Raw genomic sequence first — 25,365 nt, 5'->3', positions numbered from 1 at the left:
ATTCCAATCACACCTAGGTGGATTTCTTTTGAGTATTAATGTTGCAATTTATATGCCTTTCTAGCACAGTATAACAGCCCATCAAATTTCACCTTATCTCCTATTACAAGACTATTTCACTAAACTTCTAAAATCAAAGCATAAAATACTACCAGAGTAAGTCTTAGAGTTTATTTTTCTTAATCTAATGCATTATTCCTGCCTAATTTACAATTAACATTCCTTTGGAATAGAGGGAGGGGTTGTATTCCTTTTGAATACAGATAAACAGGTCCCTCCATCTGCATCCCATTCCCCACACAGAAATTTTGTCTTAAGAGCCATTGGAGATCTTCTGAGAGGGAATAACAACTTTGGGAGAAATAACAGACTGCACAATATACACCCCATTAACCTCAATAAGGTTATAAACCTCTACCACTTAATCAAAGGTAAGCCTCACAGCAATAGCAATAGCATTTAAGCTTATATACAAGTCTACAGCACTTTGCAACACTCCCTGGGTGGTTTACAATGTAAGCATTCTCAGAATCAAAGTTTGAATAAACATTGAGCCACATCAAGATCAAACTCCAGATTATGGTCAGAGTTTGCCTGCAATACTGCACTTTAACCACTATGTGTTGGTTATGACCTATAAAGCCCTACATGGCATAGGACCAGATTATCTCTGAGACAGCCTTCCCAGCGTTCAGTGAGGTCCCACAGAGTTGGTCTTCTCAGGGTCCCGTCAATGTCGGCTGGTGGGGCCTAGGGGAAGAACCTTCTCTGTGGGGGCCCTGGCCTTTTGGAACCAGCTCCTCCCAGAGATTCGCACTGCCCCCACCCTCCTTGCTTTCCAAAAAAGTTTGAAGACTCATCTTTGCCGCCAGGCCTGGGGCCATTAGATTTCTCTCTCCCCCACCCCGACCAACTAATGTGTTTAGAATAATCTATGGATTGAGTGAATTAGAATTGAATGTTTTAAAGCTTTTAGGACGTTTTTTAAAGTCTTTTAACTGTTATTAATTGGATCAAATTGTTTTATTATGTATTCTATGTTTGTTGTGAGCCACCCCGAGTCTACGGAGAGGGGCAGCATACAAATCTAATAAATAAATTAAATAAATAAATGTCACCTGGGCTCCTTATTGAACTCAATATGAGTTTATTCTGGGCAGATACTGTATATATCACTGGTCACCAACCAGTGGTTTGAGGACCACTGGTGGTCCGCAAGAAAATTTTGGTGGACCACAGAAAAATCTTTGAATTTCTCTGGAGGAGCCCGGCCAAAGTTCCCGTGCCACTTGCGCTTCAACGCTTTGACTCCCAAGGACAGGATGGGGTCCTTTAGGCAGCTAGCTTGGCCACTTGTTAGCAGAGAGAAGCGGCTGGGATCAACCCTAGCGTTGCTATCCATTGTAGCTAGACATCTCAAATGTGGCCAAGAAAGGGAAGGTTTTAGGTTGTGTAATGATTTTTTAACATTTTCCTCTGTAAATTCAATTTGTGTTAGATCATTGAAGGAAATGCTGGGCATGAGCCATTGCTGTTAACAAAGACAGAGCTGGTGTTAAAGAGGTTGGCTTTAATTTTTTCAATGTTATACTCTTTATCATTAGGTCCTTTAAGGGGTGGGATGGATCTAGAGTCTTTGAGTTTATTGTTTACAAAGTTATAGAAGGCATGAGTTGATTTTGTACGTAGGAGGTTTTCTTCTTGATTAATGTGATAGTTGGTACATTCAGTCTTTATTTGATGACATAGATTTTTATAGCGGTTTTTAAAGTTTGCAACATGGCCTGTTTATTTTTACTCCAGAGTAATCTTTTTTTGGATTGCAGCTTTCTTATTTTTATGGGTAATTTATTTTTCTTGGTCTTGGTGAATATTAGAGGTACATATAATTTTATGACTCTTTGGATTTCAAGCAAAAATATATTGTAATAGTCATCTACAGTGATACAGCCGGAGAATATTGTGGTCCAGTCAAGAGATGAGAGATAAGATTCTATGTTTTCATAGTTGGCCTTTTTAAAGTTGAAATTGGTTGTCTTGTTCTTGGGGTTGTTTATTTGAGGAAGTACATTAAATTGTAATAATGGAGTTGGGGAGAGATACGTTTAACCATGTTTCACATATAAATATGATGTCGTATTTGGCGGTTTTTAGTAAGGTAAGGAGCTTGGGTATTATGTTAGCAATGCTTCTTGAGTTTATTAGTTTACATTTAATGTTAGAAGTGGTTGATGATGAGGAAGTAAGGGGCATGCATCCCAGTCTTGGTTGATTGGGAGTTGGTCTTGGTTGGAGGTGGGTAGGTGGTTATGGTGGATTTGAGCAATAGTTGTTGGAGGGTTGAGGTTTATGGTGGATTGTGCTTGGTTGATGGAGAGTTGTTGATGGAGAGATGTATGCTAGGATGGTTTTGGATGATGGAGTTTGGAGGGTGGGATTCTGGGATGTGGGTCATGGTCCTAATGTAATCTGCTTGGTAGTCGATGTATAGGTTGGTTTGTCGTTGATCTTGATGCTTTTTAAGTTCAGCACAAAGTTCACGGAATTGTATTTATTGTAATATGGATAGGTCTGGCCTTGCACGAAGTTTTTTGGGGTTAGAGTCATTTCGGTTGATGGAGTTTATAGTGTTGATGAATTTACGTTTGCTAATTTCATTTTTGCAAACGACTCTGCAAAATTGAGGTGCTGCTGAGCCATCTCTGTATTTGAACTCGGGGCCGTCTCTGGACACTGGAATGATTTCATCCGTAGGGAATATTGGTGCAATGATATTGCGAATTTTATTGATATCAGGTTCATTAGTGGTTTCTAGTCCAGATAGGATGACATTATTACGTTTTTGTTCTCTTTCAAGGGTGTCTTTGGTTAGTAGGGATATGTTATTTGGGTGCTTGGTGTGTTGATGAGGAGGTGGTTGATGTGGTTGATCATATGATGGTGGTGGTGGATGATGGGTTATTGGTTGAGGGTTTGTTGCTGTATTGAAGTGTGATTTAGGTCTATTGAATTTCTTTTTGCCTGGGTTGTGATTTTATTGGCCAAGGATGTGAATAATGCTTGTATTCGTGTTTTAATACGGGCTTCCATAGATTCAATGTAATCTTTTTGTGCAGATAAGGTTGATTCAAGATTGAGAAATTTATTGGACATGGTGATCAGTTTGTAAAGTTTGGGTAGACACGTAGGGCAAAAATGAAGGAAGGTGGAAGCTTTTTTAAGGAAATTGGTTATGTTTTTGCTTATTTCCAGGCAGGTGTTATGGGCGTAGTTTAGGCATATCTGGCATTTGTTGCATTCTTCTATATCATTGATGGATTTACTGAATTTGTAACAATTTGTAACAAATGTTATCTTTGTTAGAGGTATCAGGTAGATCTGAAGGTCAGCGGTTCAAATCTCATCACCGGCTCAAGGTTGACTCAGCCTTCCATCCTTCCGAGGTGGGTAAAATGAGGACCCAGATTGTGGGGGCAATATGCTGGCTCTGTTAAAAAGTGCTATTGCTAAAATGTTGTACGCCACCCTGAGTCTAAGGAGAAGGGCGGCATAAAAAAATTGAATAAATAAATAAAAATAAATAAAAATAAATAAAATAAATCATCCATTTGAGGGTGTTTGTATGCGAGGGTTTTTGATTTTTTGTTTTGCATGGTTAATGATGGGTATTGTTGTGTTAGAGCGTTAGGAAGATATGGGACTGACTTTCCTACCAACATCAGAAAGCCACCATCAGTCTGCCTATCTTCGTTTTCCTTTACTCAACTTGATCAAGCTTCTTGAGAGAAAGATTTCAATAGTGGTTTCCAGGCTGTATCCCTGCACCAGGCACTTTCTCTCGGGCTTCCCACTAGCAGGCCTCACAGAAGCAGACAGATAGGCCCAAAAGACAGCTGACACCCCCTCCAGTGGTTCGTGGGATTTAAAATTATGAATTTAGTGGTCCCTGAGGTCCAAAAGGTTGGCGACCCCTGGGGTATATATATTCCATCTTCCCACACCTCACTCCACATATATCCTCAACCTCCAGAGGGGGTTTCATTGAAAACAGATGATGCAAATAACAAGGGCAGAACTGCAAACATTCTTTCTATGAATCATTAAAATAACCTTTCTAGGATCTGTAACTGTTTTTTTTCTGTTTTATTTAAATTTAAATTTTATCTGAAGCATTTGCATCAGCTGAGTGGTAAATTCAAAACTCACATTTGAAAGGATTCACTTCATGCTAATTGCTCTGTGCTGCTAGTAAAATTATATTATTATGACTAACTGCAATATAAACAAGGGAACAATAGCTATGAGAGTTACAAATAATAATAATCCAGAAATGGGATACAGAATACTGAGCAGTTTTTGAATGACTGCATATCTAAAAAAAAGATTTGATCCACTTTATGACTTGTAATTCATGTAACAATACTATTTGCAAAATAAATATGAGAAATATGGGACATTAAATAGAAATGCCTTGACTTTCCTTTCTCTATATCTACTGGGCTTTCCTCAAAGTTTGTTTATGCTTTGAAATCTATTCCTTCCTTTAGAAACATATTTCCTTCCTTAAAAAGTATTTGCTATACAGTGTTCCCTCGCTTTTCGCGGGGGATGCGTTCCGAGATTGTCCGCAAAAATTGAATTTCCGCGAAGTAGAGATGCGGAAGTAAATACACTATTTTTGGCTATGAACAGTATCACAAACCTTCCCATAACACATTAAACCCCTACATTGCAATTTTCCATTCCCTTAGCAACCATTTAGATTATTACTCACCATGTTTATTTATTGAAGTTTTTTTAAAAAAATATTTATTAAAAGCAGATGAAAGTTTGGCGATGACATATGACGTCATCGGGTGGGAAAAACCGTGATATAGGGAAAAAACCTGTGAAGTATTTTTTAATTAATATTTTTGAAAAACCATGGTATAGACTTTTCGCGAAGTTCGAACCCGCGAAAATCGAGGGAACACTGTATATTTAAAATGAGGTATGCTTTATTTAGCTCCAGGTATAATACTAGATCATAGAGTTCAAGATTCAAGCAAAATCTCCATTTGTTTCAAACTTTATTCTCATAAATAAATAAATAAATAAATAAATAAATAAATAAATAAATAAATAAATAAATAACTGTTACAAACCCTACCATTAATTGGGAAAACATCCCTCTCCCCAGAGTATCCAATAAGAAAAAGATTGTAATCACATGTAGTTATAGCAATAGCACTTACATACTGTTTCATAGTACCTTACAGCACTTTGAGCGGTTTACAATGTTAACATATTACTCCCATTAATCTGGGTCTTCATTTTACCAACCTTGGAAAGGTGGAAGACTAAGTAATCTTGAGCCCCTTCAGGCTTGAATTTCAGGCTGTGGGCCTGGACATTTATGAGCATTTTGAAATTTTTTACTTATAACATTTGAAAGTGTCTATGCATATGGCATTTAACTTATATGCACAGCACATCATGAGAAAGGTGGGGCTAGATGAATCACAAGTTGGAATTAAGATTGCTGGGAGAAATATCAGTAACCTCAGATATGCAGATGATACCACTCTAATGGCAGAAAGTGAAGAAGAACCGAAGAGCCTCTTGATGCGGGTGAAGGAGGAGAGTGCAAAAGTCGGCTTGAAAGTCAACTTTAAGATAATGCCATCTGGCCTTCTCAATTCCTGGCAAATAGAGGGGAAGAAATGGAGGTAGTAATAGATTTTATTTTCTTGAGCTCCAAAATCACCATAGATGTGGACTACAACCAAGAAATTAAAAGATGTTCCTGGGAGGAAGCTGTCAAATCTAGACAGAATATTAAACAGAATATTAAAAAGCAGAAACATCACCCTATTAACAAAAATGTGTATAGTCAAGGCTATGGTTTCCCCAGTTTTAAGGTATGGCTGTGAAAGTTGGACTATAAGGAAGGCTGAGCGCCAAAGAATTGAGACCTTTGAACTATGGTGCTGGAGAAGACTCCTGCGAGGTCCTTGAACTGCAAAGTGATCAAACTGGTCAGTCCTAGAGGAAATCAATCCTGACTGCTCTTTAGAAGGCCAGATCCTGAAGATGAAACTCAAATACTTTGGTCATCTAATGAGAAAGAAGGACTCACTGTAGAAGAGCCTAATGCTGGGAATGATTGAGGACAAAAGAAGAAGGGAAGGACAGCAAATGAGGTGGCTAGAGTTAAATGGATTCCGGGGAATGGTAGAGGACAGGAAGCCCAAAGGAACATTGCCCATAAGGTTGTGATGGGTCGTATACAACTTCACAACTAACAACAACAACAAGGCACTTGAAGAGTATACTATGCCCATTAGTATAATAGTACAATCTATTTTCTGCCATGGCTTTGGGAGTGATTGATGTACTGATATGCTAAATCCTGTAAACTAGACATTGAATGTATTTTTAATTCAAGCATGCAGCAGATTATTACAAGAGCAACAATGGTATTAATGAAAGTAGAGGCAAAAACTTCAAATCATTTGTTCTGATTCTGCTGATCACATTTGCAGGAATTATTGCTGTGGGCGAACAGTTAGATAATTTTAATGGGTTACTCTGATATTTTCTTTTTTAGAAATAGATTAATGATTAAAATATTCATACATTTCTACAGTATACTCTAAATGCAGAAATTAGAAACAATATACAGTGATCCCTCGAGTTTCGCGATCTCGATCTTCGTGAAATGCTATATTGCGATTTTTAAAAAAATATTAATTTAAAAAAAAACACCACTTCCGGGTTTGGCTTCGGGAGTCAGCTGGGAAGCGGTGCGGCTGTTTTAAAAGGTCGCAGCCGGCCTGGGGGGCTTCCCAGCACCCCCCCGAACCCCCAACCCGGGTTCGGGGGGGTGCTGGGAAGCCCCCCAGGCCGGCTGCGACCTTTTAAAACAGCCGCGCCGCTTCCCAGCTGAGTCCTGAAGCCAAATGCCAAAGGCGAACTTCCGCGTTTGGCTTCAGGACTCAGCTGGGAAGCGGCGCGGCTGTTTTAAAAGGTCGCAGCCGGCCTGGGGGGCTTCCCGGCACCCCCCGAACCCCCAACCTGGGTCTTCCCAGCCACCCACGCAAATGGGAAACCCCGGCTCCTCGCTGATGCCTGCCGCTCGCCCACCCGCCAGCAAGAGGGGGAAGACCCAGGGAAGGTTCCTTCGGCCGCCCAGCAGCTGATCTGCTCGGTAGCGCAGCAGCAGCGAGGAGCCGAATCGGGGTTTCCCCTTTGCGTGGGCGGCGGGGAACGCAAACTCCACCATCTACGCATGCGCAGCCATAGAAAAAAGGGCGCGCATGCGCAGATGGTGTTTTTACTTCCGCAACCCTACATCGCGAAAAATCGATTATCGCGAGGGGTCTTGGAACGGAACCCTCGCGATAATAGAGGGATCACTGTAGTTCATATTTTCACAAGGATAGAGACAGAGTGTATTTTATTTGTAACTGCTGCAGCTGTATGACTCAGTTGCGCATAGAGCATAAAACACCAGGGTATAATTATAACAGGTATTATGCCAAACATAAAATCAGCAGTATAATTGGAGGAACTATATAAACATTCCTGTCAAATCCTCAACTAATTGAAAAAAGTCTCCCACCTAGAACTCTCTCTTAACTTGCTTCTGGAAGGCCAATAGGGTCTAATTTAATTTAGCAGAAAAAGCCATTCCATGATAACAGGACTATTATGAAAAAACACTCCTCCTGATCTCTGTCCTGATGTCATAGTAGTAAAGAACAGTCCCCCCTCCACCCCACCTGTTTTAGATGTATCCATTAAAAACAGTCCTGAATATATCTTGGCACCAAGTCAAAAGCAGCAGTTTTACATCCAGAAAGTATCTGTAGCCAATGCTGGCCACAGGTTCTTATGGCAGATAATGCCATTTTAATATACAGGCTCTGCATCTGAACCAGGTCTAATGACTGTTCGTCTCCTTCACTTGGCCACACCTGTTTGGTCCCCAGGCTTCTGCTCCCAACCATTCGGGCACTGTGTTTTCTCCGTGGCCCATTCACCCTGGCCTTGCTTCTCTCCACCCATGTGCACCTGGTAGAACTTTAGCTATTACAAATAACTCTTACTAAATGCAGTATTTCATAAACAAAGAAACTCCATCTTTATTTCTCTTCCCTTCCGTATTCAAAATGCAGTTCATACTAGCACATTCCTTTTTCTCCCGTTATCTCTCTTAATTACATTCCTCATGCATTCCTCCCAGCCTCCTCCGTTTACCAAGATTTATGTACTCACAGCATGATTCAAAAACAGCAGAAATGACTGTAAAATAAAACAGAATGAATTTGCTCGCTCGGGGAGCTGAATGAAAACACCTTTCATTTTAGCACTACAACATTGAAACTCCACCCTTCTTCCCCACTGGCCCCCTGATGTACCAAATATATCACTTCAGTATTTAACCCATTCCTCCCCTTAATATCTTCTTCCAAACACCTGTTCCTTACGTTTTTGGACCCTTCTGAATTTAGGATTGACCCAGCGAACATCTGTTTCTTCCTCGCTAGATTCTGGACTCATAGCAACATCCTGTGGCTGGCCTCCCACCTGTTCTACTACCTGTAACCCCGGGCCTACCACTAATTCATAAACACTATCTGTATCAGAGTCCTCAAGTTCATCAACATCCTCCAACTGACCAGGAGTATGTACAACAGGAATTAAATGTAACTAGTCCCATCTCTGTCCTCCTATTCCCACCCTTCTTCTTCATTCCTCCCTCTCTCTCTCTCTTCCGCACCATGTGTGCGGTGTGTGTGTCTGTGTATGTGCGGTGGTGGGATGGTGCGGGAGTGTGTGTGCGGATGTTGCACACGTAGTCTCTCTCGCTGGCTGGGCTGGCTCGCTGGCTGTTCTTCCTGAGACTTGTGAAGATTGCAACGCAAGACTATATCCTGCAGCTGAAGAGTATAAGTCTGATCAGCAAATAAACAAAGCAAATTAGATTGGAGGGGGACATGCCTGGGTGTTCAGATCGGCCTGTGTTTTTGCCTGACCCCCAAAATGCACCCTATGCACCTTGAATATCTCTTTCTCAACTCTTCAGTTGCAATCTTCACAAGTCTACGCATACAACATCCACCCCCTTGCGTCATCCCGTCACCCCAGGTACACACACATACACACTACACACTTGGTGGGGGGAGAGATAGAGAGAGAGGGAGGAATGAAGAAGGGGTGGGAACAGGAGGATGGAGATGGTTCTGGTTACATTTACTTCCGAGGAAATGTCAGAAAAGGATTGGGCAGGCGCACATGGGGCGGGGGAGGAAGCAAGCTCGTCTATTGCTAGATCAAATGAATTTGTCCACAATGCTCCTTCCTCGTAACCCTCCCACTACCCTTTATTTTATTTTATTTTAATCAAAGATCAGACTTATACTCATCAGCTGCAGGATATACTCTTGCGTTGCAATCTTCACAAGTCTCGGGAAGAGCAGCCAACGAGCCAGCCCAGCTGGTGAGACAGCGAGCCTAGGCACGCAACATCCACCCCACCACACCATCCTGCCACCCCACATACACACAAACACACCACACGCACAGGCGGGAGAGACACTCCACCCTCCTCTTCCCATCTGCCCCCCCCACATATGGGGGAAGAGAGAGACTCCATCTTCCTCTTCCCATCCCGCCACACACATACACACACAGGGGTGCTGGTGGAGGAAGACTACCCATTCTAATTCCTTCCCCTAAAAGGGCTGCTTCCAAACACATACATGCAGGCAGAGTGGAGGGCAATGGAAAGAAAGTAATGAAGAAGCAGGTGGGATTCTTGCTCCTCTGATTGGCTGGCGGCAAAGTATCCCCTGCATCCAAAAGGCCACGGTGAGCGGGCTTTTAAGCCTGTTTGAAAAAAGAGCCAACGAGAAAAGGCAGCATTCAAAAGGTTGAGGGCAGAAGTCTGGGAACCAAATATGCACAGCCAAGCGGAGGAGGCGAACAGTCCCATTCTGATCTGAACCAATTGCAGACACTCTCCTGCAGACAGCATCACAATACTCTACCGAAGTAATAAAGAGAGCATGAGTTATTGTTTCAAGGTCTTTCAACTGAAGGTGCAGCTGTATGAGTGCTCGGTTGGTCAAATGTCCTGGTTACCAGCTGAAGCAAGTCAGGATATCAAAAGTATGGACTTGCTCTTTCAGATTCAATGCCACTTCTTTAAATGAAACATCAGGGTTTTGTTGGAGGAACAACAGTTTTGTCTTGTTTTGGTTCAGCTTCAGCCTGTTTCTTCCCATTCCCACAGAGGCCCACAGAGTGGGCCTCCTCCGGGTCCCGTCAACTAAACAATGTCGGTTGGCGGGCCCCAGGGGGAGAGCCTTCTCTGTGGCGGCACCGACTCTCTGGAACCAACTCCCCCCGGAGATCAGAACTGCCCCTACTCTTCCTGCCTTCCGTAAACTCCTCAAAACCCACCTTTGCCGTCAGGCATGGGGGAACTAAACATCTCCCCCTGGGCACATTTAATTTATACATGGTATGCCTGTGTGTGTGTGTCTGTTAGTATATGGGGTTTTTTAAATCTTTAAATATTTTAATTAATTGAATTATTTATGATTTGTTTTACACTTGTTGTGAGCCGCCCCGAGTCTTCGGAGAGGGGTGGTATACAAATCCAAATAATAAATAATAAATAAATAAATTCAGGCCTCAAAGGTACGAAGCACTGGACAGAACTTCAACGGCACTCTCAGTGCAGCCCACTGTTGGATGGGAATCTAGGAGTTTCATCACTTTAATGGGTGTTGGAGGAAGCAAAGTAACTGGCGCTACTTTTGAAAAGTTGCAGACCAATTATAGTAATAAGACAGGATTCATTCTGTGATATATATTTGGGAAACATAAAGCTTATATTTTCTGTTTTCAAATCATAGTTAATCTGTAAGGCATGAAGTAGGATATTGCTGTATGTCCAGAAAAGGTCACCTTAAAATAGATATCTCTTGACAAGCAAATCCTTATGCCCTGGAAAATTAAATACCATCATGCCCACATACATTGCCTACATTGCCAAGTTTATTTGTAAGTAGATAAACACTCCTACAGAAAGAAATCAGATTATTTTAGATCCTAGATTTAATGGTTTTATACTCTTTCCTCAGCAAATGGTAAAAAAAAAATTCAAAATATGCTAAATATACTATAAAATATAATGCACCTGGAAAATTTCCTGCTCATCTAAATAAACAGTACCTGAACTCCTGTGTCAAGGCCCTCCCATCATTGAAACTAAGTTCCTGTGACATAAATCAAGCTTCACCAACCATTCAGATGGATGCACCACTCACATATTGTAGAAGATACTGACACAAATTTAAATATTACAAAGGGTCTAAAATCTCTCAAAATTGGCTATAACAAAGCAGAGAACTTGAAAAGTTTGGCTATCTAGAGATTTCAGCTACTGTATTTTGTTTTTTAAAACTGTTTATATTACTATATGCATCTAATTGCTAATCTCCAATTTAATTTATAACATATTCCATCTGCTCTGTCGGATATTTGTACAGATGTTTTTATGTATGCAAGTGTTTGTCTGAAATCAACAAAACTGGAGATATATTTGCTCCAACAACAGACACATAACCACAGCAGAAATCAAAATTACTCTACTAAGTACCAGTATGTCTATTGCAACTGTTCCTGCCTGCCTGTATTCTTGGCCATTTTTAGTTTGCAAAAAACAACAACACAATTCTCCAAACCAGGAGAGATTGCAGATTCAGAATGCAATTTATGCCAATTCCCCCATCCTTGCCATTTTGTGTACAAAAAGAACAGAAAAACTTTTCAGCAGAAAACCAGTACAAGGCCCCACTTCAGACTGCCTGTCACTATCACATTGGTGCTCAAAACAAAGGATGGTTGTTCAGCCTGACACCACGATTTCCTGAATTAATACTCTTCTAAAATTAGAATTGGATTGGCTCGTTGACTGAGAAATTCTTATAAAGCCAGCAGGGCTGCCAAAGGTTTGATGGCAGGTTTAGAAAGTAGAAATAAATGTCCTCAAGGCCAAGAGTTCTTTAGTAAATACAAATCTATGACAAAATGCCCCAACAGGCTCAACAACTACCATTGCTCACCTCCCACAAAAGTTATGCTTAATGACCTACCTTCAACATTTTTTACAACACATAAAATAATCAGAATATTTATTCCAGATAAAGTGAGCATTGTATTTTTGAGCCCAAGGTTGGTGAAATAAATCTATTTTCAACTCAATCCCAGGATCAGAGATCCACACCGTTCACTGAAACCCATCAAGACCGCTCGGCATTCTAGGAGTTGCCGATCCAGTTCTACAGAGGAATTATTGAGTCTGTCATCTGCACCTCTATAACTGTCTGATTCTGTTCTGCAAGCCAACAAGACCAACACAGACTTCAGAGGATAATCAGAACTGCAGAAAAAACAATTATTGCCAACCTGCCTTCCACTGAGGACCTGTATCCTGCAATGAGTCAAAAAGAGGGCCCTGAAAATATTTACTGATCCCTTGCATACTGGACCTGAACTGTTTCAACTCCTACCCTGAAAACGTTGCTATAGAGCACTGCACTCCAAGACAACTAGACACAAGAACAGTTTCCCTCCCCCCCCAACACCATCACTCTGCTAAACAAATAATTTTCTCACTGCTGTCAAATTATTCACTAAGGCTGCATTGCTATTAATATTAGCCTTCTCACCATTCCTCTCACCTATCTCCTCCCACCTATGACTGTAACTTTTTGGGTGCATCCTTACAATTTATATTGTTTCCTGATTGGTTATTTGTACTCTCCAACAATCATTAAGTGTTGCACCTCATGATTCTTGACAAATGTATCTTTTTTGTACACTGAGACCATATGCACTAATGACAAATTCCTTGTGTGTCCTATCACACTTGGGCCAAGAGAGAATTCTCTTCTCACTCCTACCTCTGTCCCCTGAGCTATTTCTTGCTTTAACCTCAGCCGGCCGCCCACCCAGAGTGGTTCCTTCCAAGCCACCTTAAAGCAGATTGCCCTGTAGATGCGTCTCCCTGCTGGTTGTAGCAGCAGCTTCACCTCCTTCCTCCAACAAGGTTCCCCCACCCCCTATCTACCAGTTCCTGCCTACTAAGCAACCTCCTCCCTCCCGCCCAACTCAACTCTTTCTCCGTCCGAACTTCAGGTTTTTCTGGGAATGCCCCGCCCCAACCTCCGGCTCCCCTATGACCAGGAGCGCGCTTTCCTCTGCGCGGGAAGCCCCTTCCAGAGCCTCGGCGGTGCCAGAGGGGCGACCCCCTTCTCCCGCCTCACCCAACAGCGTCCGGCGGAACGCTTCCGTTTCCTCGCCTCAGGCTCTGAAACACCAACCCGATACCAGGCGGCGGGAGACCGGGCTGTTGTCTTCGCAATTTCTGAGGGGGCGCCTGAGGTGGGAGGGCCGTCGAAGAAGGGTCCCATTCCGCCCCTGGCTGACTTCCCTGCCCTTCTCCTAAGGGAAGCGCCAGTCCTTTCGCCCGTCCGTCCGTCACTCACCTGCTCTAGCCGAGCTACCGGGCGTTGACAGCTCTCGGCGTTGACAGCTCCCTTTTGTTTTCCCCTCCTTCCCCGGCCTCCGCAACGCTTGCCGCTGCGCCCGAGTGCCACGTGAGTCAGCCGGGCGGGCAAGCTGGGCTGCTCTGGAGATGGGCGGTCCCCCTGCGCAGCGGCGGCGGCAAGAAGCGGCAGCAGGGAGTGAGGCCGGCGACGGCCACAACTCAGCCCCGGAGGCGTGGCGCTGCTTCAAGCGTCTGTCTGGGGGCTGCCAGAGAGGCCAAAAGAGCTCCGTCACGCCGGCGGCTCCCCGAGGAAGCCCGGCTGGGTGTTCTCGCTCAGCCGAGGCCTGACTTGAGGCCACCTCAGCTGCAGCAAGAGTGCAGCACGAGCGAAGGGGCGCGCGGACCACGCACTTTTCCTGGGGGGGGGGGGATGACGGTGGATTTTAATTGCTACATCACCGCAGCTTTGAAATCACAATTGGCCGAATCCGGATTGGATTCTTAGCCCCGTCCTTTATTGCTGAAGTCCCAACCCTTTCTTTGCACCAATAGAGAACACCTTGGATTCTGCTGTCTCAGCCCTGGGCTTACTTTCAAGCAAAAAGCGTTGAGGGCAAAAGTTGACTAGTGGTACTTGTATCAAAGTCATCGGGCCTGATCCGCACTTCATATTTTGTGTGCCGTTAATTGCAGTGCAGTCCTGAATTTTGATTTTTTTTTTAATATTACAGATGTTTTGTTCCATTAAAGAAAATTTTGTGAATTCTCAGAGGAATTCATTTTACCATTGGCTTTATATAGAACGGTTATAAATAATTAAAAAAAAGTTAATCAAAGCTGGTACATTAGGATAGTATATAGCAGTGTTTCCCAACCTTGGCAACTTGGAGATATCTGGACTTCAACTCCCAGAATTCCCCAGCCATCTGGGAGTTGAAGTCCAAATATCTTCAAGTTGCTACGGTTGGGAAACACTGGTATATAGGATAGGATATAGTGCAGGATAGGATAGGATATAGATATGGTATATAGCAGTGATTGCAAACCTTTTCTTCCTCGGGTGCCAAAAGAGTGTGTGCATACGCTATCACCCATAATTCAATGCCTGGGGAGGGCAAAAACAGCTTTCCCCCATCCCCCAGAAGCCCTCTGGAGGCTGAAAACAGCCTGTTTCCCAACTACTGGCCCAGTAGGCTCATGTTTTGCCCTCCCTGTGCTTCAAAGGCTTCTTGGAGCCAGGGGAGGGTAAAAACACCCCTTCCAGGCTCTCTGGAAGCCAAAACACTCTCCCAGAGCCTCTGTGCAAGCCAAAAATCAGCTGGCCGGAACACACATGCACATTGGAGCTGAGCTAGGGCAACGGCTCATGTGCTAGCAGATATGGGTCTGCGTGTCACCTGTGGCACCCGTGCCATAGGTTCACCATCACTGGTATATAGGATAGGATAGGATAAGAGAGAGAATATAGCCTAGGTTGTTTTGATCTCTGCACAAAAGACAATTCCTTCAGGTTCTTAGTTAATTGAGAGAAGGGAGGGGGGAAAAAAGCCTTTTACTAAACTTTGAAGTCAAAAACCTTTGGAATCTGGTTTGCTGGTTGGATTTGTCTTAGTCACGTTTTATGCTATTTTTGTCTACCCATTCTAAATTCAGGTAAATTTGAATCTGTACCAAATCACTGAGAACTGAAGTTAATTTCTTCCATTTCATGTAACCTTTCCCCCAATTGTTTCATAATCCTCACGTTGGACTTTATTCATTTCATTTCTCAATTTATGTAGATGCCCAATTGACATATGACTTAGGATGGCTTATGAAGACAACAGTAATGCATAACTAACATTCATTCTCAACTCTGTTTCAGTACAATGCCTAAACTTCAACATGACTGAAGTCCAGATAATCCATTGCTTCCTTGTGAAGAAGCAAAGCAATCACCTTCTCAATCAAGAAGGTTGAAGATGAAACAGAAATTATTCCATATCTGCTTCTCTAATTCATCCTTAAATTGAGGTGTAACTGCCCCCTCCCTCTATTTACTACCACTTGGTCCCACCTGCATATTGTTTCCCAGAAGGCATTGAAAACCAGGAAGAATATGGACTTAATAATAATAGCATTTAGCTTTTTATACCTCTCCACAGTGCTTTATAGCCCTTTTAAAGTGATTTACAGAGTCAACATATTGCTTCCAACAATCTGGCTCTTGATTTTACCCACTTAAGAAGGATGGAAGGCTGATTCAACCTTGATCTGATCAGGATCAACTACTGGCAGTTGGCAGAATTAGCCTGAAATACTACATTCTAACTACTGCAGTCTTTCAATCTCAGAAGTTCTCATAATAATATATATCAGTAAAATAATAAATAATACTTAAAACAAATTTCACCATACCTGATATATATGAAGTTGCAACTGTTTCCTCACTAACTTGAGCAAAGGTGCAATCTTATTGGCATCATGTTTAATTCTCTAAAGGCACAAAGTTGAAAAGCTGTAAAGTTATAAAGCTGCAGGGAATGAACCCAATATTTAATTGTTTCCTCTCAACTCCTTTAGTATTTGCCTGGAGGAGGTTGGATTTAATGATTGTCACTTCAGATTTTCTCCTCCTTCTCTTTCTCCTTTTTTTGGATTTATTGTAACATTAGTTATCTCTGATACTATTTAGTTGGAAAAGCCACTAGTTGGCTGCTACAAAGATATAAAAATGGTTGCTCCATAAAATGGACCCGGGCTCAAAAGGTGAATACTTGATATGATTTTGTTGCATTAAATTGAGAATTACTTTTCAGATAATAGCATTATTTATGCCATTTTTCAGTGCTATACTGTGCTGTTTTTTCATCAGGGGGATATTCAAGTAATAAAATTAGAGTAAGATAGAGTGCGGATAGAGTTATCTAGGACCTGCATAATTAGTATTCTGAAAGTATTGTAATTATGTCATTTTGATTTTATTGTACTTTCTTCTCATGATTTTTTTCTTTTAGTTTCTGTGTTTGCAAACTCATAGCCTGTCATTCTTGAGATATTTTAAGTCCTTTAAGTATGGGGAACGAGTATTGTGGAATGATTAAGAGAATAAGCTATAGAATTTATCTCATTAATAAAATTGTCACATGACCTTTAATTTTCACTTAGCCATAACTGATTAGTTGGTCTTTTTATGGATTTCTTTTCTTATGGTTTCATAAGAAAATATATCAATAAATACTATCAAACAATTGCAACAATATTTTGCTTTGTATTCCTGCAATATTGTACATGCTTACTTTAGAGTAACTTATACTTACCGTAATTTGTTTTTGAGTAACTAATTATAGGTTAGAGAGAGAAAATTGTAAGTTCTTTTCATGATCATTTCCCTCTTTGAATATTTAACACATTGAATAGGAAGTTAATAAACATCTACTGTAGAAGTTAGTGAAGAAATTACTAATGGAGCAGAATAAATAATATCCTTACGATTGACAGATTGTAGTCCAACTTTAGCCAACATATCTCCAGATGGGTTGGGATTTTACGGTAATTAATTACACTTGCATGGCTAAACTGATACGTTTAAATGTGATGTAAAACCTACTATAATTTTAGACTTGTATTCATTCATTCATTCATCCATCCATCCATTCATTCATTTGAATTTGTATGCTGCCCAACTCCTGAGGTTTGTAGGATTTGACAGGTCATGATTCAGTTTATTTACTTTTTTTGCTATTGCAGTGTAATGCCAATTTTTAATTCAGAAGGACAGGTTGAAGATCTGAGGTTTGTCTAACTGGTAGGACGACAGACATGGCAACTTATTTTTGCCCTTGATGGCAGATTTGTTGTCAAATCCAAACTGTAGGTACTTCTCCAGATTGAGGGCCTTGTAAAAAGGACGGAAGGCACTGTATCCTCTGGATCATACATACGGTACTGAGTACCACTTCCCCACTAATACTGACTTTCCAGTGTTGAAATAAAGTTCATCAGCCAACTGTGCCATCTTCCATATGTAAAAGGAAGGTGGGTGATTTTGATTTTATATCTTTGTAAGCAAGATTTTTTTTCACTTTATCATGATATGCATATACAAACCTGTTTTCTACACATATATCAGAAAAAGTAGGTGCTAATCTACAAAGGGTTACAGCATAAGTGAAATGAAACCTAAAGAACTACAGGACTCTTGTCCAGTAAATGTAAGGAATAATACTATTTCTATCTTTAATCATTCCGATTGTATTTACTCTTATAATTTCTCACAAAAGACAAGAATGGATATACCTTGTGTGCTTCTTAGTGAAGTTATTCATTGAATACTGTGTGCTATACATATTGCTGCAAATTTTTGGGTAACTAGAGTAAATTCCTGTGTAATATTCATATATCATTTTCAAAAACCAAATTTAAAGTCCTCAGTACCTTTCTATAAATTTTGTTTTTCTCTCTACCTGTATTTCTTTATATGACATAAACATCCCTTTTTAAAAGAACTATAGAGGGAATTTCCTAGCAGCAAAGTCCCTTGAGCATTAATTATGCTGCTTGTCAAGTTTTACAGGATGATTTGTTGGTCTTTGGAAGGAATGAGTACAGAAAAAAAAAATACTCCTACCTTCACAGAACTGTAAATAAAAGATACATATCAAGGGAAAACTGTCAACATCCTTTATATTGAAGAAAACACTTAAGCCCCAATACCAGGCTGTTGAATAGCAAAGTATAGAAAAAGAGGTAGTAAAAGCAAAGACCAAAAACAAGAAACACATTGAGTACTTTAAGCTTGCTGTAGTTCTCTTAATAATTATCTTTTTATTAAACCTCAGACATTCATCTAGATTTCAGTCAAAAATATATTTATTCTACAATTTGGCTGAATTTACTTAATTGTCTGCAATTGTTTCAATTATATGAATAGCTCTTTGAGTTCCATGCTTACTGTAACGTAAGACTATAAAATCTTCTGCTTATGCATCTCAAAGGCTTAAATTTAAACTTAGGCCATGAGCAAGATTTCCCCCCCCAACTTGATAGCAATGAATAAATTAAGAGTGTACTATGGAACATACCTGCAATTGTCACAATCAGGAAGCTGTTAAACATTTTTCGGTATGCAGCAAGATTAATTTTTTTTCAACCTAATGTTTTTCTGAAAACTCAAGAGTGCTTTTTTCTCATCAACCAAGCCACCCCGAATCTTCGGAGAGGGGCAGCATACAAATCTAATTAATAATAATAATAATAATAATAATAATAATAATAATAATAATAATAATAATGTTGTTATTATTATTAATCCATTAGTTGTGACAGGAATTGATCAATTGTTGCCCAAGCCTGAAGTCATGAGTTGAAAAGAGTGACAACACAAAAGTAACTAACCTCTGCTATCTCTTATCCAGATGATGGTGAAACAAAAGTTGCAGAGTAAAAAATCTACTTGACATGGTGTTTGGAAATAGACAAATACAAGATCTGACATCTCAATTATCCAACAAGCCATTAAAAACCATTATTTGGAGAATATAAAGAATATTATCTAAACTGACCTATTTTGCAAATCACCTATTGGGGCAGGTCACTTTTTTTCACTACAGTACAGTATCTTGATAAAAATTCCAAACATATTAGGATACTATGACTTGTTACAAGGTCCCTTCTAGCTCTGTTAATCTAATCTAAAGGATTATTATCAGATGAGATTCACTGTCCATTTAATACAGCAATCTGATTGCAATAAAAGGATTGACTTTTCTTTTAAGAATATGACATGCATGACAGCATATGCTTTGACAAAACTAAATCAATCAATCAATCAATCAATCAATCAAACAAATAAATAAATAGGAGCTTATTCTATCAGATGTCATTACCTCTATCCTGCATGATTGAATGTGTGCAGGTTTTAAATGACAAATTAAAAATAAATAGTTTCCTCTTTCCAAAGCCAGTAACATCTTTCAATAAAATTCAATTTAAAATTTAAAGAAAGAGATTACATAACCAATTTGCTAAATATGGCTGAAATAGAATTGCTGCATCTCTCCCCTCTGGCTATGGTGGCTAGGTGCTAAAATTGTAATTTAATATAATCTGGGAAGAAATTAATTCCACACTTCTGAAAAGAATCTTAGTAGCATTACTTGTCTTTGGCAAATTAGATCCTGAAGAATTAGGAGCAAAACCTTGTTGCATAAATTCACTTGTGAATTTGAACACTGATGATAAAAATGTTGGAAGGAAAAAAGCTGGAAATTTTATGCTAACAGATTGCCAGTGGAATTTGTAATCATTTACTCCTCTGTATTTGTAAGAAAAACAAGAGCCTCCTCCTCACCATCATCATCCACTCATGCTGATCTTTTAATATATCTTTTTTTCAACATAATATTCAAATTATAGATTTCTCTGTTTATTAATTTAGCTGTAAATGTTTCAATTCTAACAGGCTTTTTCAGTTTGGGAGATCATTACATCTGTCAAAACTGTATAATCGAAACATTCTTATGTTAGCAGTCTTGAATACTATTATTAAAACATCATCTGTACTTTCATATCCCTTTTTTCTTAATGAATTTAAGAATGAATTTTTCTGGAATAGGGGAAAATGTATCTTGGAGTCTATCAAGGAGTTGTTTTATTAGTGTAAACAACAAGAAAGGAGACTTCATGAATTACTTTTAAAAATTATTTTTTAATGAAGAAATAATTCCATTCCAAAATATAGACACACAATTAAATAGTTTAATCACTTCAAAATATGTCCCCAATAGGCTTAACACACACACACACACACACACACACAAAACAATACTTAACAGCAATACAAAAAACCCCCATACAATAATAGTTCTGTTTACAATACCAATGGATAATGTAAAATTTGCAGTGTGTCCGTTCAGACTGGTGTGAAATAACAGTAGTTAAAAACATCAGACAGTTAGTAGCTTCAAGATATAATTCTTCATACTTTTTGGTTCACAAATAAATTCCTGTCTTGTCATTCAAGGCTCTGGCACTGAATTGAACCAACCTAACTGCTGCAACCCGCAGTTGTGATATTTACAAGATATATCTACAGCAATTCCAAGGAACTCATAAAAATGAAGGAAAGTGGCAAAAGTAAAAGGCAGACATTTGTGCTAAATAATGATGCAACATTTTGTCTCATGCATATAAGAAAATACATATTATCACAACAAAGGCCACACACCTTTTAATGCAGTTTTAAAGTTAACATTACTACTTACAGAGATTCTATCCTCTCTTTTCTTTCAACATTCAGGAATCCTGCTATCTTCACATTCTAATTCCTGCCTCTTAATGATCTTTCCATTAACAATCAATCCACAAGGAGTTTTGGGCTATAGTAATTAGCCATGAAAAATGATAGATGGCTATTTCAACCATTCCAGCAACTTTGAAGTTCGCCATCCAAACATGTTTAGCAAGCAAAGACTGTATGGGCTAAAGCATTGGCACATTTGGGACAAAGCCCTCACTCAACTTCCTCTACATGCTTGTTTCATTGTGCATGGAAACATATACAGTATTTGTAACACTAGCTTTGGGCCTGGATTCCTCGGGCATGCAAGTTGATGTACATCTGAAAAAGGACATCCACATAATATCCTATTCCATTAGAGTTTATGACATCTCAGACAAAATACAGAAACGGGTAATCAGATTAAGGCCTTTGCTAGTGGAGTTTTATGCAAGTACAGTATATCTTTATTCAAATGTTACACATTGGCTAATGGCCCAGGAGGTTGAGTTGCTGTGTTAGATGACGACACTTTTGCTTCCTAGATGCTAGCTAGAAATCAGGGAAAAGTATTGTCCATACTGAGCCACTGTCAGCCTAACACTGATTGATGTAGCAAATTTATGTTTTGGTTTTGGAGGCAAATGAAAAAGTGCTTTAACTTGGACTTCCAGAGTATAAGAAGCCACTTAGAGCTCTGCTTTGGGGAATCTGTGCTGAAGCCAGACTGAGAGAATGGTGCATATGTTGTGATAACAGTAAGAGTTGCACAGATTTCCCAAAGTTTAGACTCGTGCATGAGCTTTACATGCAATATGGGTGTGTAAATTAAAAACTATATCAGAGAAACATAATCACTATTCCAACTGTAGGTATCTAGCTGGGTTTAGATCTTTTAAAAAATTTGCTTCTCTTTAGGAAATACTTGGCTGGAGTCCTGAGCTGTCAGCAAGAATTGCCAATATACTGTCTAGTACTAACCGATGTGTGCTAAGCACTAGTAGAGAGAAACCAGTTCCTGAGACAAGGGCATAGGAGAGGTAAGATGTCAAAAGTTATGTATCCACTATGCGAAGATGGTAGATACTACAGGAGTAAAGAGTAATTATTTCCAAGGTGGGGTTTCTGGGGTGTCTCTATGTAAACATTTTTCAAATTTATTTTCTGCAGTCCTCTAAATTATGTGATTTGACTACATAGAGACCATGTTGAGAGAGACACAAGAAGGACAATGTCAGGAATTATTTTGTGCATCAGTAAGAAAGTATCTAGAGTTATTTAATTCATACATCTTTGATCTGAAGCATGTCCCTTGTAGAATCGAAAGATTCAGCTCTTAATTCAGACAATACAATATATAAGAAAGATTAAGGAGTTGTTATTCTTTTAACAATAACTTTGGATTTATATATTTGAGCTTTTCTAAATTCATGATTAATGTTAGAGTTGTTGTATCATTGATAAAACATTGCCCTTACACTTAACAATTTCTAAATCTTTTACTGTTTTACTTGGGGCTAAAATTTGCTTATAACTAATTTACTATATAGGGAAAATAAGATTGCAAAGTATCTTATCCAAATATAATCCTCAGGGGAACAGCTTTCTATTATTTTTTAAACAGCATATTAAGATTTACTCAAAAGAGAGATTGCTGTAATTACCTAATATATTCTTTTCTTTTTTTTAGAAAGGACACACTTCCCCTCCATTTGCTTTTTATATTTAGCAGATTACCCCATTCAGCCCCTGAAGAAAGTCTCTCTACTCATTCTAGGAGTGTCCAGAGGGTGAGATTTAAACAAGGCAAGATGGCAGCCATGATAAAGTGATAAAAGCTTGGCCTATTTATGTATATTGCAAGACGGGCATGGCAGCCATCTTGATTTTTGACAATACCCTGCAGAAACCCTCGCCCATTTCCAAGAATGTACACAAAACAACTGGTGGTTGACTAAGGCAATGCACATTCAAAAATAAGAAAAGAAAGTAATTGCAAGCAATCTTTTAAAGCCTATACATTTAAAGCTGAAGGCCTCAACCAACAAGATATGAAAGATGGAGATAATGTGAAAGAAAGTTCTAAAACTGCAACAAAATAATACAATGCAGATTATACAATTAGTTTAGGGATTTTATGGCACCTGTGGTTTATAAACAGCTTTAGTAACGAGTATTTCAAAACATAGTTCACAGTTTTAAGAAGATCTGTACTGATTTTAAAAACTAGATTCTATATAATTTGAATGTTGTCTTTTGTATATGATTTCTATTTGGAAAGAAAATATTTACACTAACTTCTATGGCTGATTTGTTAGATTATATTTTGAAAGAAAACATTCGTTAACTTATATAGTAGCCCTAAATCATAGAGATACTTTTTAGTGCATTTTGTACAAGTTTGTTTTTAAATTTTCATTTATTTATTTTGCAGAAATATTAAAAACAAATTGCTATCCAAAGATGCAATATTGTAATATTAACATGTGAGCAATTCCTAGTAATATCTGTGAGAATTCAGCAAGTGTGGTTGGGTTCAGTATTGCAACTATAGTTCATTTTGGGGCTATAAATATGTACACACATGAGTATAATTATTCAACGATAAATGCATCATTATACTTTTAAAATTCCCTCCATGGAAAAACAATGTACAGTGTGTAGGAAAGTGTTCTAAAACCTCAAATTATTCAGAAATCAAACTCCTAATATAAACAGTACTGTCGTTGTAAACTGAACAGGTTTAAAAGTATGTGCAAAGGGTTTGTATTTTGTTAGTAAAGCCAGTGTTCATCAATAATAAGCCATGTTACATATGATGTAGCTGATATAATTTAGCTTTAAATAAAAATAATGGTTTTTTAATCTTCAAAAATAAAACACCTACAAACTAGAACTTGGCAAACGAAATAATTGTGCTACAGTCTGGAGATCTAGTTGGTTAGAGAGGCTGCACTTGATCGTTCACTTCTTCCTTGAAGCTGGCAGCTAAGCTATCTTTGTCATTAATTGGAGTGTTGTCCTCTTCTTCTTCTTCTTCCTCTTCCTCCTTCTCTTTCCTCTCCTCAGTTCTCACATCACTTTCATTATCCATTTGACTGCAGCTTTCCTGTCAAGAAACATTTTAATACTATTTATCACATTTCATAGAAACATACTAGCCCTATTTAGGCAAATGTGAAATACTCACCATGTGAACATTCCTGATCATCCCGCCCCTTACTGTTACTCGAATTAGGCTAGCTTCCTGTAGATACCTGATATGACTTGCCTTAGTTACTTTTTTAACTCTGCTCTTTATTCTTACATTTTAAGCTCTGCATATGCTAGCTCACAGGATAGGTGTAGACTTTCTATTCTGAATGTAGAGTTAAGCAATATTGGTAGGAAAGTAGAGTTACTGAAAAGATTTGTGTGATGACTATTCCAATTCATATAATACCTGAATAATATTATCATTAAAATGTGTATGTGCTATGAGTGAATTTTGACTCCTGATCTGTGCATTTTTCTTAGCAGAATTTTTCAGAAGTGGTTTGTCATTATCTTCTTTTTAGCACTGAGAGAGAGTAATTTATCCAAAATTACTCAGCGGATTTGGTATTTAAAGCAGGATTAGAATGATCTTCTATTTTCTCATCTTGTGCCTTTAACCTTATCCCAAAATAGCTCTATATCATCCAAGTTGTGTATCCATCATATCTATTAGCAATTGAACAAAAATCTTTCAGCTCTACAATAATACCGTATTCTATTGCACAGATGTACAATATATAGAGCACATGTACATTTTTGGCAAAATTTCCTGATTCTTTAAAATATTTCCAGAAACAATGAATGCTAATAGAACAACAGAATATTAACAGTACATATAGATTATGGTAGCTAGATTTTCTTTGTTTACAAAAGACATCATTTGAGAAAAGATGCATCATGTTATGAATTAAACTTAGGCACAGAGAGAAAGTTGCTCCATAAATATTGTGATTGATAAAGTTGAAAGCCATGGGAAGATGGAAAAGTAATAGCAGGTCAAAATACATATTATCCATCTAGAAAACGTAATTAACAGTTTAGAATTTAAATCTTGGAAACTAGCCTTCCTCAATATTACAGTATTAGATTACAGAACCACTTCTAATACATGCTGATTGAGAAATTTGGGATAACATTAATTCGGTAATATACCTAGAAAATATAAGTTTGGGGATATTTTTATATGAAAAAACTCCAAGCATTATTAATATAAATGTAAAAATCTTAATAGCTTCTAAACAAGGGATGGGAATAAAATAGGTGTCTTGTATGACTTGGTGATATAATTTGAGACAGAGACAAAATTGAAGCTCACTCCATATGATAAGTACTGTAGGTCCTAGGAGAAAGTAACCATGAAGAATTCTGGCCTTTAAAAACTATATTAATTTAGGAGAATCTGAAAAGTATTTATAGTTCAATTATGTGAGATTATGTATTTTTAAAATAATCTTGCACTTGCATTGAAGGCTCTTTCACAACATTTAAAAAGGACTAAAATACTAGAATTCAGCTTTCTGTACTA

At 38.9% G+C, this 25,365-nt stretch overlaps 2 protein-coding genes across 10 annotated transcripts in view; both read right to left on the bottom strand.

Annotated features, from left to right (window-relative positions):
* The window catches only part of MAPRE2 (microtubule associated protein RP/EB family member 2), a 79,314-nt gene extending 65,658 nt beyond the window's left edge, over positions 1 to 13,656 (bottom strand). Inside the window, exon 1 of the mRNA XM_070747726.1 lies at positions 13,545 to 13,656. The gene's annotated coding sequence lies outside the window, so the exon portion shown is untranslated. The remainder of the gene's footprint in view (positions 1 to 13,544) is intronic.
* Positions 13,657 to 20,214: 6,558 nt separating this feature from the next.
* Positions 20,215 to 25,365, bottom strand: part of DTNA (dystrobrevin alpha) — a 202,305-nt gene continuing 197,154 nt past the window's right edge. For 8 of the 9 annotated variants that reach the window (XM_070747721.1, XM_070747719.1, XM_070747716.1 and 5 more), the window contains one exon: positions 20,215 to 23,913. Coding sequence is in view for 4 of the 9 variants with exons in the window: in XM_070747716.1 (XP_070603817.1) it covers positions 23,746 to 23,913 (168 nt within the window). In the remaining 5 variants the exon portion in view is untranslated. The remainder of the gene's footprint in view (positions 23,914 to 25,365) is intronic. The other variant, XM_070747724.1, reaches the window with a different exon arrangement.

The sequence above is a fragment of the Erythrolamprus reginae genome, chromosome 3 (genome assembly GCF_031021105.1).
Source record: "Erythrolamprus reginae isolate rEryReg1 chromosome 3, rEryReg1.hap1, whole genome shotgun sequence".
Taxonomy (NCBI): Eukaryota; Metazoa; Chordata; class Lepidosauria; order Squamata; family Dipsadidae; genus Erythrolamprus; species Erythrolamprus reginae.
This window is presented reverse-complemented; position numbering and strand designations above follow the sequence as displayed.